At 38.2% G+C, this 17,460-nt stretch overlaps 1 protein-coding gene across 2 annotated transcripts in view; it reads right to left on the bottom strand.

Annotated features, from left to right (window-relative positions):
- Nucleotides 1–17,460, bottom strand: part of LOC124157364 (atrial natriuretic peptide receptor 1) — a 147,331-nt gene that overhangs the window by 55,053 nt on the left and 74,818 nt on the right. The window contains exon 4 of one of the 2 annotated variants that reach the window (XM_046532031.1): nt 13,196–13,355. In XM_046532031.1, coding sequence (XP_046387987.1) covers nt 13,196–13,355 — 160 coding nt within the window. The remainder of the gene's footprint in view (nt 1–13,195; nt 13,356–17,460) is intronic. The other variant, XM_046532032.1, reaches the window with a different exon arrangement.

The following is a 17,460-nucleotide window of genomic DNA, read 5'->3' as shown; positions in this document are numbered from 1 at the left end:
CAATATGCTCTCCAACTTTAAACCACTTGGATGTAATATTAGCATAAAAGTTCACTATACACAGTCACTTAGACTGTTTTCCTGAAAATTTAGGCGACACAAGTGAAAAACAAGGCGAATGATTTCACCAGGAAATCAAAACAATGCAAGATCGCTACCAAGGAAGATGGAATAAACATATGATTGCAGATTACTGCTGGTGCTTAAAACGAGAATTTTTTTAACAAAGTGCACGCAAGAAAATCGCGCAAAAGGAGCTTCCGTAGTCTTGAGTGACGTTTTTACGTCTTTTATTCTTTAAATTGTTTTATTTCAGTAAAAAATGTTACTATTTGTATTCAATTGTATTGTAAAACTATTGTAATTGTCGGTGATTTAACATTCCTATAAATAAATCAAGTCTTTATATTTTGTGGGTTTTATCATTTATGTAGTATCATCATATTGAACATTTTTTTACGTAAGTAACAACATATCTGTATCTGGAAAACTAGAGCTGATAGGAAAAAACTAATATCATATTTGGATTCAGCACCCCAATTATACTTGGAATCAGCTTGAAAACCTCCGGCACCAAAACCACTGTTGACCTGTGGAATTGTTATTTTAATCATGCATTAAAAGATCTCTTTATCTTCCTTCTTTAAAAATCTTGAGGAGTGGAAAGTCAAATTTATTACTAAATGCCAATCAGCAAAGGTGATTGCTTTTCTCGAAAATTTTCCTTTTTTAGGGTCTTACGAATTGGGAATATATCCATCTTAACAAAAAAGTATTTTAACCGGGATTATTTTAACAGGGATTTTGAGAAAGGTGTGACAGGTTAATTTCATCGCAGTTGGTTATATACTTTCATCCTGTTGAATAATTCATGGTGTCGAATAAAAAGGTGTCTTCTGATGATCGTGAGAGCGTGAAATTGTATGAGAAAGATTGGCAAGGATAGCGTAGAAAACTTTTAACCTATATAACACAAGAACAGCCCAGATATTTCAGAAAAAAATAGGCATTTCACAAAATTAGGGACCTACCTTCAGTTGGAAGAATTAAAGGAAGGAGAGAAAGATACTTTAAATATTTGGGATTATTCTACTTATCATATTAAACTTAGAGAAATCAGAGAATGTTCATGAAGTAAAATTGAAAATAAAAGAGCTTACTTCGTCACAGTCAACCTTTCTATGCTGGAATGTCCAGCTGAGGAGTGCAGAAAAATTGAGATAAAACTACCACACATATAGTATATTGAATCGATTCGGTCATTCATGGGGTAGTCTCATTTTTATTTGAAACTTTCGCCGACCTCACGATTAAGAAGAAGCACCCTTAACCTTGAGAATATCTCTATTGGGATGGCATAAAACTGTAAATACAAGATGCCGATGAAAGGACCTCCCCTTTTTAACTAGGCATAGCGCAGAGACAAGTCTATTTCGGTCTTTTACAAGGCTAGATGTATCATCTGCGATTATAATACTAACAAAGCGATAATATTTTGAGATTCTAACTGATATGTCTGACAATTAACTAATTCGAATAACTAATTGTAAAAAAATTTGGTAAGTAATTATATTTTTAAAAGGCAGGAACCAGTAACAGTAATTATTATGATGGTAACAATGAGAACCTTACGAGGATTTACGAGGATTTTTTTGTCATTGCTATTGAATTAAAAAAAAGAAAAAGGACGAATATATGACAAAAAGGTTTTCAATTTTCCACTGAAATTGGTAAGAATCCCGAGGAATTTAATCCCATGCTTCGGTTATTCAAACTTCCCCTTTTATTCAATCCCTAGCGACCTTAGCTAGAGGCAAAATTTAGAAAGCACAACTTATTTGCGTTGTTAAGCTTGTTTGTGAGCAAGTTGGAGATGAAGAAACCCTACCTAAACCTCTTCATGTATTTCAAAATTTACCTTCCGCCAATAAAGCTACTTAGCATATTTTTCTACGCCAAGAATAAAATCATCTGCAAGGATTAAAAAGAAAAACCTCAATTTAGTACGCTACACCCTGCTCAAAGGGACAAAGGCGCGCTTTTTCGGTGAGCCCACAGGAATCCCTTAAAACGGCAGGAAGGCTAAGTCCACACACAAAAAGGAGCCGAAATAAAAATGTCAAAGATATTTACGCGAAATCCTCCCTGTGAGCGTAACCTAGTGACGGTGGACACAGGAAGTTACAGAGACTGACGGAGAACCGGAGAACACAGGAACGTCGAGAGCAGCAGATAAGCATTTGGAAAACCTCACAAGCGGGAATACATAGAAACAGAAAAGAATCAGCAGTTGATGGAAAAGAGGCAAGCGTAAATTTTACAGAACGAACCAGAGGTACTATGGGAAGAAAACAACATAGATGAACAGCGGGCTGAAATAGAAAAAAAAATAAGCCTGAGTCCCAAAACCTCTTTTTTTTAGCCAAGAGGTAAAAACTTCGCATTTCAAATAAAATTTACTTAACATTCCGTATATTCTATTTTTCCTAAAATAACACATTCACCATAAAATGGTACAATCCGATTTGAAAAAATATTAAATAAGTCTACCGTGCGATGATGCTATTAAATGACATTAATCACAAATTGAAGTAGATTTGATCATTTCATGCCATTTCTGATGCGAGAATATCGTGTTTGCATTACGTTATCAAGGGCAATGCTAGACGGGTGAAATTCAAAATAAATACATTTTTGGCGCACTGAGTCTTTAGACTTAATACATTTTGTTTAGTACTTCAAATGGTATGCAATTGAACGTGTAATTATAGGTTAATATTGGAAAAACGGATTTCCCAAATTTTAGGATTTTCCGTAGAAAATTCAAGCACAAACCCTATAATCTCATGATATTTACTGGTCATAAAACCTGGTTATTTTTCTTCAAACATACTTGAGTTGCCGGTGTTTTTTTACACTGGTGGCTCTGAAAAATAGTACTGTTATGATGATAGTACTCTGCCTTTATAAAGCTGAAATAGCCTAAATTATACATCTAATCCCTAACAAAATCACATATATTTCAAATAATTTAGTCATTCCATTTCTAATGAAGTCAATACTTTTTGGTGTGACTTCGTGAAATCTCTTTTAGCTGAAATGTAAAAACTTTGCAAATACCATTTGGCTATGAAGGTAGAACATGATATGAATGAGCAAAGCAAAAAAATGTTTGAATGAACATGAAATGAAAAAACAGCTTCATTCAATATTTGAGTCGTTACAGAGAGATTTTAATGGAAGTAATTGATGCATTCACAAATTGACGTGAAACTAAAAATGCCAAACCACCGGACTTTGGTTTGAAGGGAGTAAAAATTTCGAGTAGCAATAAGGCCTCATCACGGAGAACTAAATAGATGCCTTGAGAGAGATCCACCAAATACCACAATCAGGAAAAAGAGAGCGAAATTTAAGCTGAGGAAGATGGGCGGAAAATAAGATCGATAAGGGATTTTGGCGGAGAGAAAGGATGTAAGATAACGATCGGGTGGCCTGATATAATTTTTGAAAAAAAAATGCCTATAAGGCTTGAATATGCGGCGAAGCAGAAAATTAACTGAAAATAATGATACGATCATAAAGATGAGGATTACTAGTGATTGTGGTTAGAAGAAACATGGATTGCAGGTTTGGCCGAGACAGAGGAATATGACCGGGATACAATCGATGTAACTGGATACCACCATCGCAGCTGGTTTGAAAATTTTGTAATACTGCGTAATTGTCAATTTTCGGACGAACTAGTGAAATTTTCCGTAGCAAAGCAGCCCTAAAATAGTAGAGCCTATTATGGGAAAAAAGATAATCGTGTTCGGGACTAATGGAAGAGTTGCGTAGGTTACTGAAATATAATAGTGACGAAGATCACCGCAAGAACAAGGGGAGGAGAAATAGGTGAAGGAAGACGTCGTATGAGGTAAGAATGGGTATCAAGGGCTAAAGGGTGAAAAGGAAAGTAAATCACTAAAAATGAAATTTTAGATACGTGGAAAAGTGAGTGGAAAACTACTTCGTTGCAATCTTATAATAATTGACGACTAACGATGATGATTCCAACCATGCCACAAAGAATAACAAAGCACATACAATTGTAAATAGCAGGTATTACTTTGGAAATTAACCACGAATAAGGTAAATTTTCCAATTTAAAATTCAGAGTTACAAAAGGGTGTGTCGGATCATGCCTACATACAACCTATAATAAGTAATGAATACCTGGACTAAGATGTTAAAAAGAAATAGCAGTTCTGTAGAAATGAGATAAGTGTCCGACAGCGCTACCATGAAGAAGAAGGCAAATGATATTCCATCAGAAAGAGATGCTTTAAAAGAAGCAGCAGAAAGATATCGATTGTGGAAGTAATCGACGATTAGATCAAGCGATTAAGATTATAAGCAATCCATAAGGGTGGTGAAAGATCCCTCAAGAAGTCAAGCAAAAGTTTTCCGATTGGGAAGGATTTAGTAAACGGAGATTGCTAATAATCCCTTGCGACCTATAATCTTAAAGCTTTGAGAGGCGATAGTGACGGATGTAAGGGGGGACTTAAGTTTATTCCTTAGGGATATAAAATATAAAATGGAGAATTGCATCACGTACGATTGGGCAGTAAAGAATAAAAATGAACGGCTTGAGAATTTTTTTAATCTAAAGACATCGCTGTTCAAACTACGTATTTTAATAGTTAGAAAAAACGAAAAATACTTCATTACCTATTACGTTCCCCGAAACAATCTCAAACATTGGCTTTTATCGGGATCGACTACGAAATAGCTAAAGAAACATATTCAGCACTTAAAACGCTATTTCCGAAAACGACTACGCAGTATCATACGGGTAAAATTCGGATCTTAATATGCATGGAATGCTGATTTGATGCAGAATATTTTTTTTGGGTAACAACCAAAGAAGAATGTCGACGTAAGAATTGAAAAATTCGATAAAAAATACACGACTTTACTCGAAAAAGCCATAATACGCAAGAATTAATTCAAATAAATTATTAGATCATACAGGTTCTGCATTTTGAAATGGTCTTTAGCATCAGGAAGATTAATTTTTGAAATTATGCGAGGCATTTTTATTTTAATTATTGTTAACATTAAAAAGAAGAACTTTGTACTTTCACATTAATATTTATTCACGACCATGGTTTCAACGTCAGACGTCATCATCAGTCAACCTGTTGATGACATCTGAAACCATGGTCGTGAATAAATAATTATGAGAAAGCACAAAGTTCTTCTTTTTAATGTTAATTATAAATCGCTTTCACCAAGTTACGCCTCAAACAATCAATGTTAATTATTGTATTTTTTTAAATTGTTTAACTAATTCATAAACTCAACCAATCCATATGCCTACTTGAATCTCCGATAGTGTTGTGAGAGCTAAATCGAAACCTGTCGATACCATAAAACACGGGAACAAGGTCCGTTTTATCCCTCACTGTGAGTTGAAACACGTACTTGATGGAGGGAATAAAAGGATCTCATTTTTATTGAGAGACCGAGACATAACCGACAACGCTTCCCTAGCAGCGGACACCACGTTTGCACAGCCCTTTCCCGACAACCTCTCCTGCACTCAATGATGAGCACACAATCATCGGAGGCAAACAAAGACGCACTATTTGATCCGAGTTGCACCACGTGGGGAAATCGCTTCCACCGGACGCAATAAAAGCTGTGTGTTCTTTCCATTCACGCACGTGTAGGTACGCCGCTCATCATCCCCGCAAGTACCTTTCGTGTGGGGGGTGGGGGCGGGAGCAGGGATTACGCACACCGAGGGGCAGATGGCGCTTTTATTGGGATCGCGCCGCCGGAGATCACCGGGTTTAGAGCCGGGAGATGGGCATGGTTTCGGGGAGGAAATGACGGACGGAGGGAATAAGAGAAAGACGATTGTTACGTCTGAGGATTAAGGAGCTGGCGGAAAAGGGGTTTTTAGGATCCTGAGTAATGAAGTCGAAGTGGGCGACGCGGGAGGAGGCAGTGGAGGTAAAGCGACAAAGAGGAGCTACACAAGGCCTTGTACTGTCCCCCCTCTCTCCTCCACACGGGAGGAATAGGAAATTCAAACCCTAGGGGTTAGGGAAGGGGGAGACTTGATGACGCACGGTTGATATCTACGCCGTCGACCAAGGATTTCCTCTTCGCTCCACCTTCCTTTTTTGGCGTGACATTTCTGGTAATTGAGTATTTTTTTAGGATAAAAGTATTTCAAAATCGTAAATACTAAAAATTGCGTAAAGTAATAAAAATAATAATAAACTAAGCGCTAATAAACAAATTGAATAGTGTATTTTTCATAAGAAAAGGTTCTTCCTGAGGGAAATTGCCGATTCTTTCATCGCTGAGGTTTAGCTAATGATAAAATTAGCTGGTCATAAGAAAGTAAAACCATAATCGTGGCAAGATTCGCAATATAAGCAACCGATAATTGTACACAGAATAAATATCCAGCACGATAACGACAAGAATGAAGGTTAAGCAAGCAACAGACCATAAATTACGAAATTAAATAAATTTCAGTTTAGGCGGATACGCGACTATCAGGTGACGGGAAAATTGGCACCTGAACCCACCACAGTCGTTATGTCCCTTTCCTTATAAAATTTTAAATTTACTGCAGTAATGCATTAACGGAACAACCTTATAGGCCACATCTTGAGACATGATGGCCTGATGAAGACAATCGTCGAAGGACAAGTGGAAGGGAAGAATGGAAAAGGAAGACCTCGAACAAAATATATGGAACAAGTAAAGAGAGATGTGAAAGAGAAGAAATACGTAGGTGTGAAAAGATTAGCTGATAGGAGAACTGAGTGGAGAGCTGCGTCATACCAATCCTAGGATTGTTGACCAGTGATGATGATGATGAATGCATTATGCATCAAAATGTATAAAAAATCTCTATTGACACATTAATTTATTACTATAGCAGCTGCATAATGAATTTTAGTTTCTTAAATAACAAAAATTAAGATACTGAATTAAAGATAAATTCACTATCCATTTTCTTCTAAAAGAACGAAGTATCTACGATCTGAATTTTAATTTTCTAATGAAAATCGTCGTTTGAATTCGAAAATTGACTCTCATTGGCACGAACTTTCGGGGAGCGTCATAGACACACGTTAATATAGAACTCAGAAAAAGCCAAGATATTCAATTTAATATATACAAGATACACTTTAATAGAGGTCAGTTACTAATTGTAGCCAACCATGTCTAAACTTATGGAAGAAATCAGCAGTTTTCGGCGTGACTAGGTGAAATTGTTTTCATTTCAAATTGAAGCGATTAAGTATTAAAGATTAAGGCAAGAATAAGAATAATATTCACGATAAATGGAGAGGGTTAATTGAAGAAAAATATACTATGTTTAAGATAAAATAATCTTCACTCATTTCTCCCTGTCAGTAACTATCGAGAATAATACTTTAAAACAACAATTTGAGAGTTACAGCAAAAAAAAGAGATGAGATTTTGTACGTAATTCAAATGCACCGCACTCTATCTCCATGTCTGACAGAAACGTTCAAATAAGAGAGACATTTTTCCGAACGGATAGGTATAGGACTTCGTTTCTCCTCAAATCAATAAATGGCTTTACGATATTATAAGTCGAAATTTGAAAGATAAATGCCTAATCAATTCATTTCCTGCATTGTAAAACTCATTTATCATTCTTGATTAACAGCTTGGTACATGTAAACAAAGCTAACCTCAACTACGACACCATCGGCGGGTAAAGTTCACATATAAAGTGGAGGGAAGTTCAGCATTTTTCACCTGGTCTACCTGCCATTTCCCTCCAAACTCTGACCATGTCCAAACGAATGTATCTACGCTTTTTGAAATGAAATAAATAGTTTTTATCATAAAAACCATAACCACACAGTCTCCCGGTGTATCATCTAAATACATGGGGAGAGTGGTCAAGACGCATTTCACCTTTATAACCCCAATACCCGCAACAACAGCGGTGCACTGCAAAATACTCGTCATCAAGTATTCTCCGGGCGACATCTTCCTTGTCACGTAACCAATTGTGAAGGGGGAATGGAGGGATTCAGGGGGATGGAGAGAGGGACACAGGAGACGCACCCATTCCCCCCACAAAGGGGTCAAGCGTGTGGAGACGACAGGGTGCCCTTAATTGCTCCCTTGGGGGAGGAACGAAGTTAAAGGGGTGAGGGGTCACGGATGGGAAAGAGGACATTCATTCCCCCTACCACTGATCACCGCCACTGATTGGGGCGCAGAGCTGGTAGACCAAATCCGACTCCCACCAACTGCCTCTGACGCCCAGAGGTTTTTACGGCAGGGTAGAGAACGAAGGGAGGCGGAGAAGGAATTTGAAAAGGAAAGGAAAAAAGGCGAAAATACGATACCTTTCAAAAGAAGGACCATAATGAGCACCGTGGGCGAAAACACTGACCGTGAAGGTGATACAATACAACCCGCAACACAACGCGATCCGCAAGGCCCGCTTTGAGTAACATCAGTGATAAATTCACCGTGGAGAGCAATTGCCATGATATTGTTACGCCTTGAGGTCAATAGTAGCGTTCATAGAAAAAAATACGGGTAAATTAACGGGAAATTAGGGTAAGGCTTATTCGATTTTGAAATAGCGTGTAATTTCTTAAGAGTGCAGCCTTACAGTCATTTGTTTAAGAACTTTTCTTCCGTGTTTTGTTAACTCTAACTGTGAAACACGAAAGAAAACACGGGATGAAAAATAGCATGGATATAAATTCCGGAAATATACAATATTATACGATAATAATAGGAATAAGCTCGAGATACGGCATCTAACAGAAAAAAAACGACTTAACAAAATTAATTCGGTGAGTATGGTGGTTCGATATTAGATCATAAGTGCATGATAAATAGCATACTTCAGGCTTCACTTTTTTAATTAACGCTCCAAAGCTGTGGAGATAGTTTTTAAAGTTTTAATTTAATTTTTTGCAGCTTTTTACATAACCATGCTCTCACACTAATAGGAAAAACCTTTTGTAACTCTTTGTTGGAGGTGCTAGCTGACGTAAGCGTGCGACAAGCTCCGAGCCAAATAAAGATGTGATGCCTGAATCAATGTTTTCCCTTCGTAGCGCATATATGTACTTTGGAATGATCGAGGGAACGCAAGCCTTAGGCACATAACACCTATTTCACAGCTCTATCAATCTACGATGATAGTCGCTCCTTTCTCAGTGAAACGCATGAGCAATGATTCGTCTGGACGCATACATCTGGGTGAAACATTGAGAAATGAATAAGTAAAGTTAATTCCATTAAATTCAAACCCGAAAAACGTAAATTCAATTTGGATACATATTTAAAAATGCAATTTCTTTTAACTAAATTTACCATTAACTTGTGTATTCAAAACATGTCCCTTCAAGGAAAACAGTGTTAAACACTTAATTTAGCCATGTTAACGGAAGAATGGATATTGAGGCGTTCGAGACGTGGGTGTGGAGAAGAATGGAGAAAGTGAAGGGACTGAGACAGGGGCGCAGCTAAGAATTAAGGCTAGGGGGGTTTTAGGCGCAACTAATACTTTGAGGTGTGGGGGGTATTGCATACCCGCCAGGGTAAGTGGTAGTTGCACGGTCCCTCCTCCAGAAGATTTTAAGATTAATGGTTCTAAATGACTAGTTTTACCGCTTTATGAGAGATATTTGATAAACCTAAAACTATGCTATAAGTAATGCTAATACGTTAAGTAAAATGGATTAAACTTAAAAATTTCTCTGAGCTGTGGGGGGGGTTTTATCCCCCAACACCCATCCTCGCTGCGCCACTGGACTGAGAGGAGGTGGAGCGACGGAGTGCTGGACAAGGTGGGTGAGGAGAAAAAGCTTCTAGATGAGACACGGAGGAGATAGAAGATATGGATGGAGGGAGTAATCAGAGGGGATGGGATGTTGAAAACAGTGTTATAGAGGGTAGGGTACATGAGGGAGAGGAAGGAAGAAGATAGGATTTTTAGATAGAATGAATGGGAGTAGGCCTTATTATGAATTGAAGAGGGAAGTACATGAATGAAGAGGAGGTTGGCAGAATGCTTCTTACGTACTAAGTGGAAACCTACCTTAAAAGGCAGAATACTTCAATAAAAATAAATAAGCTCGAGATAAGGCATCAAAGTAGCTAAGGAACGATTTAGCTCAATTATTACGGTGTGTGCGGCTGTATGTCGTTAGATGCAGTGGCTAAGGGAAGAGTAACCAAGTTGTGTGAGCGGAGTTATAAAGGGACGGTGGAAAGCTGCCCTGGGGTGGCGTGGAGACGGCTGAATTAAAAGGGGCGGCGTAGGCGCATCCACGCTCAGCCAGCCTTTTCGCGTGCGGCGACACGGAAGCACGAAGGGAAGGGGTGTGACATCTCCGGAATGGAAGCTCACGCACACGGCCTCGGTCGAAATGAGGGAATTGCGCGAAGGGAGGGGGAAGATGGAGGAGGAAACAATGGGAGGAATGCTGAATAAAGGAGAGGAAGAGAGGAGATGGAAAGAGGTTCACCAGCCGTAAGGATTTAAGCGATATACCAGAAGTGAAGTGCAGTAAAACTTAGGATATCTTGAAATTGTTAAACTAGTAATAGTAATTTGTCCCGTAAGATTAACTCCTACTCAGGGGCGTTGTTCTGGGGAGGAAGAGGAGGCGGAAACCACCTTGATAATGTTACTCTGTAACAAAACCATGGTTGGTGTTAATAAATTACTATGTGGAAATAGCAAAGTTGTTCATCCTTCTATTCCTTCGATTATGGATTTCCACCAAGTTACGCCCGCTACGATTAATTAGAATAGGAGGCCGTTCACTTTCCTCGACACCTTGGTGTAGTGACTGTAAATTTTCAGTTGAAATCGATTTTTGAGCAATCGATTTTTAATCGAAATGATAAATTCGACTTTTCAACAAAAATCAAAATTTGAACCAAAATATTGTTCAATCGAAAATAAACGACGGTTCTTTGTGAAAAAAATGTTAGTAAAATGAGAAACACCGTAATACATAGGAAATATTAAAATTGTAAAATTACTAATAGTATTTTATCCCAAAAGACTAACTTTTACGCAGGGACTTTGCTCTCGGGGAAGGATAAGGGGAGGTTCATTTTCCACGACACCTCGGTGTAGTGATGGAAAAATTTCGGTCGCAATCGATTTTTCGAGAAATCCATTCCTAATCGCAATTTTTAAAAATCGATTTTTCAACACAAATAAACATCTGAACTAAATTATTGATTACTCGAAAAAAATCGACAGTTCCTTTTTTAAAAATGATTGTAGGTACAAGACAAGTGTTTTGGAAAAACTCTCTCATTTGAGGAGTAGAAATTTTTCTTTGATCTTCTTTGAATGAGATGCGTTCTTGATGACTGTGGGCTTGCCTTTTCAATTTTACCTCATAGAAAAGTCTTCCAGATAGGAAGAATGACGCTATCATAGGCCGGTAATAACACTACTGAGATTAAGCAAAATAGTCAAGATCGAATTTGAAAACTCTAGTTTCGATCGAAAATTCGAAAATCGAGACTTGATCTAGATTTCTTCGATCCCTCACTATTCAAAGCCAATTTTTGATATTAATCAAAATCGAAGTTTCCATCGCTACCTTGGTGATATGCATTAACTCTCAGCGACAAGCAACATGCCGGTTACTGCTTAGACTTACTAACTGCTTAGACAAGCGAGTTTTAGATGTTCTTTACAAATCTCTTGAGTCTTTATTTGTAGAGCTGCTGAAATGTAAACTTGCATTGGAGATGCACCTATAGACTGCCATGTTTTCTATTTTTCAAATAATTACGGAGGGGGTGTGATCATCCTCCATAATCGGCCTCTGCTTCAACGTTTTCATCACCTTTTACCCGCTAAACTTCAGGCAAGTTTACGACATTCCCTTAATACAATGGGATCAATGATAGGGACATTCACTACGAACCAAAATTGCAATTCATTCTAAGAATTTGGCAGACGAAACGGGAAGACAAGGTGCGAGGATAAAACATCTCACTCATTCGGCAATTCTCTCGTTACTGAAAAGTAAGACAATTCGAATGTACCGTCCACTTTTCATGAGTAGGAAACGTCGCTAAGTTTCGGTTTATTAATTTATTCAGGATGAGCAACTCATGAGGCAAAGAAAAACTCACAAGTGGATATGGCAGCAATCCAAGCGATGCCGATGCGAGGAGCGAAAGAATACCAAAAAAGCTGATAATAATGAAAACTGATAATTATAATCATAAAGTATAAAATCAATTTAATTTTGATCAAAAAGTAAATCCATTGAAAAAATTCCTTCATTAATTTCCATCGTGATTTATTAACTGAGGGAATAAAACTAATAAACAATCTGAAGCGAAGGTAGGTTTCAGAGGGTCTTATTTCCATAACGAGAAGGGAGCTCTTGAGGCTCTCTCCAGTGCTCTAAGTTTCTCGGAGAGAAAGGTTAGTGGAAATTCAATGTCATAACACACATCAAACCTGGTTCTCTCGAAAGACGTCGCACGTGTAGAGCGGGGATGTATAAATAAGAGACGGCATGCATTGATTCAAAGTGGCAACCATGGCAAACAAATCTCACATCTCGTACATACGGTGATTCAATCCAATGGTATGTTTAAGAGTCTAAGGCTCAGCCTCGAAAAGATCTTAAGCAATCTAACTTAATCTTAAAATATGGGCATAATTTATAAAATCAGAAATAAATACAAATTAAATTGGATAAAAAATTAAAACAACTGATATTTTTTAAACTATTAATCTTTTTGAATTTTCACCACGATTTACGAGCTCATGAAAACGAACGGAGATAATAAAAACAGCGAAAAATCTGAATCGAGGGGTAAATGATGAAACGCATAAGGTGAAGGAGGTGCTTTTATAAGACCCTCTGAAGTGCTCAAAGTTTCCCGAAGATTATGGTTAAGTAAGGTAAGTGACAACTGAACATCATCGCACACATCACAACAAGCTCTCTCTCGAGAGAAGACACACGTGTAGAACATACAAAAGAGGCGACCTGCGTATGCATTCATTCAAAATGAGACGCGGGGAACCTCTGAAGAGGGCCACCTGGCCCCAAGGAAACGCGCATTGGGTGACAGGGGCATGAAGAAGGGGGACACATGAGGGGGCAATTGCATCTGGTGGGCGTACCCACTGTGAACGAGAAGAGGTCGGATCTGTCGAGGAGCAGGGCCACGTGCGACCATCCGAACTGCCGGAAGATGCTCGCGAACACCAGCCTCAGGCGACACTGGCAGTAGGACATCCTGGTCAGCGTGGGGTACTCGCTCTTGTCCTTGAAGATGCCCTGCTTCGGGAAGGAAGAAGAGAGCGGCGGTTACGCACTCATTAGTGACCTTCGTCAAGCTAAAAAAAAACAATGACACTCCAGAAACATGAAAAAACAAGCAAATATCGGGTACGTGATATTATGAAGGAGTTATTAAAAACTTTATTCATGCAGTCCACTAAAGAATTTTCCATTAATAAATGTACAGATTTAAACAAAAATAGACGGCACATATTATAGGATAAATTGCTCAAACGTAGACGAAGACAACGTTCTATGAAAGTGGGTCCAGAAACGGTCTGTTTCCATAATATACATCAAGTTCTCCGACGCAGTAATAAGGGAAAACAATTACAACAGAACGTACCAGCATGCGATGAGTTGGTACTTACGCCTTATAATGCAGATAATATCCGTTTTCAGAGGAGTCAATCGTTATTACCACCACTGATAGTAAATGTTTACATTATACCAATTTTTGTTAATGAAAATTATTTCGGGCTCATTCGAAATGTTGTTTTTTTTTGACTCCCACATAGTTTTTCATCGGATTCAACAAATGCATTGCCACTTTTTTCCACACGCCATGTGGAAGAGCTGGTAATAATAGTAATATTTTAATTGTAATTCTTATAAAAAAGGGAAGAAAAAGACAGAAATATGTCCACACCATTAAGTGTCAATACCTTTTTCAAATACTGAATATTCAGGCATATTACTTCAATCTCAGGTTATGAGGGAAATAAGTAGTACTTACATGAAATCATATGCAATGTTATGATGGATACTTTTAGGAAATGAATTGAATAAAACTGTCATATATACATAATAATGAAAATATGTCCTCAATTAATCATGAATATGCGTAGGTTAGAAACAAAAATTTTCCTTAAGAAAAAATGCCATGGACATAAGTAATGGGCTGTCAACGGTAACTATTAATTCACGGATGATGTAAACCTTTTGGCAACGCGCACTGCAATTTTAGGAGTTGCTCCGAGCAGCCACAGGGGAATAAATACGTACGTTCACGTTGATCAAATAAACGGAAAAAAATACAACCTCCCATGAGACTCGGCACCTCCGCGTCCACCACTGCAACGAACAAGTTATCGGGGCAAATACAATCTAGGCTAAGAGATCCCTTGGATATGGGTACTCTCTCGAGAGAGAATGCTGGGAAGAGTGGGCCCGGCAAATACAATCTTCGGATACAGCCAACGTTCCCTTAACATCATTCGATCACCCCCTCCTCCCACTCTGGGCTCCGACGGTAAGAAAAGTAGCATATGCGTATTTCAGCGACCCATTTCTCCGAGATAGAAAGCATCTTGAATAAAAAAGAGGGAGCAACAGGGTAAAGCGGGAGGTAGGGATTGAGAGAGGTAGAAAGAACACGATCCCATTCCAGAAAGGCAACAGTGGACTCTCACACAAGCAGATACCCACACATGAGGATGCTCCCGTGGAAGTCACGTGAGCTCATCGGCCGAAAGGCGCAAGGCGTTCGCTATATTCGGAGCGCTTGCATTCAATCGGATTAAGGGACTCGTCCGCCGTGACGCAACAGGGAGCCTTTCGTCGACTGCTGCACCGAAGCTCGCCTTCTTGCCCCACCTGCCGTCCACGAATGAATTGGTAGTGAGCTCTAGTGGGTGATGAGATAGCTTTGAAGCGATGCGAATTAACCGAACGCATTGATACGTGGAACCCTTTCTCCTCACGCAGGGCTACCACGCACCCGAAAAAGTAGTGTCATGTATCGGAAATGTTGTCCTAAATCCGAGAGGAATGCATAACAAATTATTCATGACCTCCTTTTTTAGAAATCAAGAATTATAATCATACTGCAATGCAAAATTTTAAAACCATACATTTCCTGTAGTCGATGACTCCTATTCCGTGAATTTTAAAAACGGACCGGCATTACAAAAAATATCAGTTTGAAAACAAATATACTCGATAACGTACGGAATGATTTTGTTGTTTCTGTCTCCGCATAATTTTATGTTATTTTCAATAGGTACATAATCTATATATTCTTATTAGACAGAGAAAACTGAAGATTAACTTCGGCGTCTTTTTATATATACTGCAGTGTCTTTTAACTTACTTAGTTTTTTGCCTCTGAACTGCATATTTAAAAAATATCCATTACATTAGAACGCTGATACATTAATTTTGTTACAAACATTAGGAAAACCTTGCAGTATGATACTAAATAAAAAGTGAAAAGGATGTGAAAAATCTCGTGATTTTTAGAGCAAAAATCTGCCTTTTTTGTCGGCACTATGCTCAATGCGCCGAAATCGAAAAAAGCTGGCCAATTGCTCAAATATGATTTTTTCAAGCCAAAAAGTCGAAACTTGACAAAAACATTTAGTAATAATTTTGCATCACTAGTAGGATTTTCTAGTATATAAAAATTACTTTTCCTAGCATATAAAAATTACTTGAGGTCAAAGTTGAACAAAAATATGCAAAGTTTCGTAAAAATATGCCCGCCTATTTTACCGATATATCACCAAAATCATACATATCAATAGCTTACTCTTGAAGTACTTGGAAAGACAAGGTCATTCTTATAAATATCCTGATATCTGTTTATACAGTTGCTTTTTAGTTCACTGATGGATTCCTAAGATTTTATTAATTTTTCGCCATAGAATTACAGCAAAATGGCGGAGCTTATTTAAAATATTTTTTTTTCATTTACGTATGTAGAGAAATAGTAGTCGGTGCCACCTGATTACCTTGATAAACTTTTACCACTTCAATCTGCACAGTTTCCAGACTGTGAGTCTAAAGAAGAGCCTTCCGCAAATTTATGATGCATTGGTTTCTCTGACCGGTTAGTGAACGTGGAGAGAACGATGCCTACACTGAGCGAATAGCAACATCGGGGCAAGATATATTTTGATGCGAGTGGGCATTGCCGAGTCCTTCCCTTGCATACCTTCCTTACTCCTGATTCACAATCGTCCATGGGTCAGTGCCGTTGCGACTCTATTATTTCTTTCGTACCTCCTCGCAGGGTGATGACTTTGATGCAATGCGAATAAACCGAGCCGATTGAAACATGTCTCCCTCTCTCCACACGTGCTGTCCTCCTTTTTAAGCATTGGGATCACGCGCGGAATTGGAGCGGGTGCATCTGTGTCGAAAGAAAGAGGAGCTGGCAAATGCGGAGTGACGGGCGAGGAGAACAAACAAGAGGACTTGATCCGCGACGGGTCGAGGTCACATGCTCTTTGACCAGCGGTGTGCCGCGAAGCCCTGCGGTAGAGGAGGACAAAGGTCAGAGAGAAGATCGACCTGTACCCTTGGCGGAATGATTTACGAGGTACGTACACAGAGGTAGCGCAATGCAATCTGACATGGGTTCGCGCGATGCATCTGAGTGTAGTGATTGTTAATAGTTGGTCTCTCATTAAAATTTATTATTTAAATAAAGACGGTGAAGTTTTCGATTTAACGCAATTGTATTTCCATCAAACACTTCGTTGAGCGTACAAAATTGTCACACTTATCGTGTAACAATTGTAAAATTTTAAATTAGACACTAACATTACTGTTTTAATCGAAATGGCAAAAGTGTCACATTATTACGACTGAAAGAACACTTAAAGAATTCTATTCCTCTGAAAATATTTCCTTTGCCAGTTGTTCGACAAGATATAGTGGATGAAACTATTAAATAAAAATCTACCAAATAGTGATGCTTCAACACCTGCTAGGTATTTGCAATATGAAAATTACCGTCATATATTGGCTTAATCAGACGGTCAATAGGGAGAAAGTAGAAAATATTGACTGAAATAAGTGCTGAGAAAATTAATTAAAGGATGTGAATGGAAATTGAGAACTGGTTCAGAAATTCTAAAAAGATCCAATATCAATACTTCGAAATATAAATAACGAGAAGATAAAGAAACGGTGATTGGTATAGAAGTCCGAGATCTATGAGATTGCATTATCTGAATGGTTTTAAAGGACGCCTTTCATTGTATACAGAATCAAAAATTTCATCCACTCATATGATTGATAGATAAATAGGATAAGTAATGAATATCAAGATTCAATAAGTAAAAATACACACTAATTTTCAGTAAAGCTCCTCAATTCA

The sequence above is a fragment of the Ischnura elegans genome, chromosome 4, assembly GCF_921293095.1.
Source record: "Ischnura elegans chromosome 4, ioIscEleg1.1, whole genome shotgun sequence".
Classification (NCBI taxonomy): Eukaryota; Metazoa; Arthropoda; class Insecta; order Odonata; family Coenagrionidae; genus Ischnura; species Ischnura elegans.
This window is presented reverse-complemented; position numbering and strand designations above follow the sequence as displayed.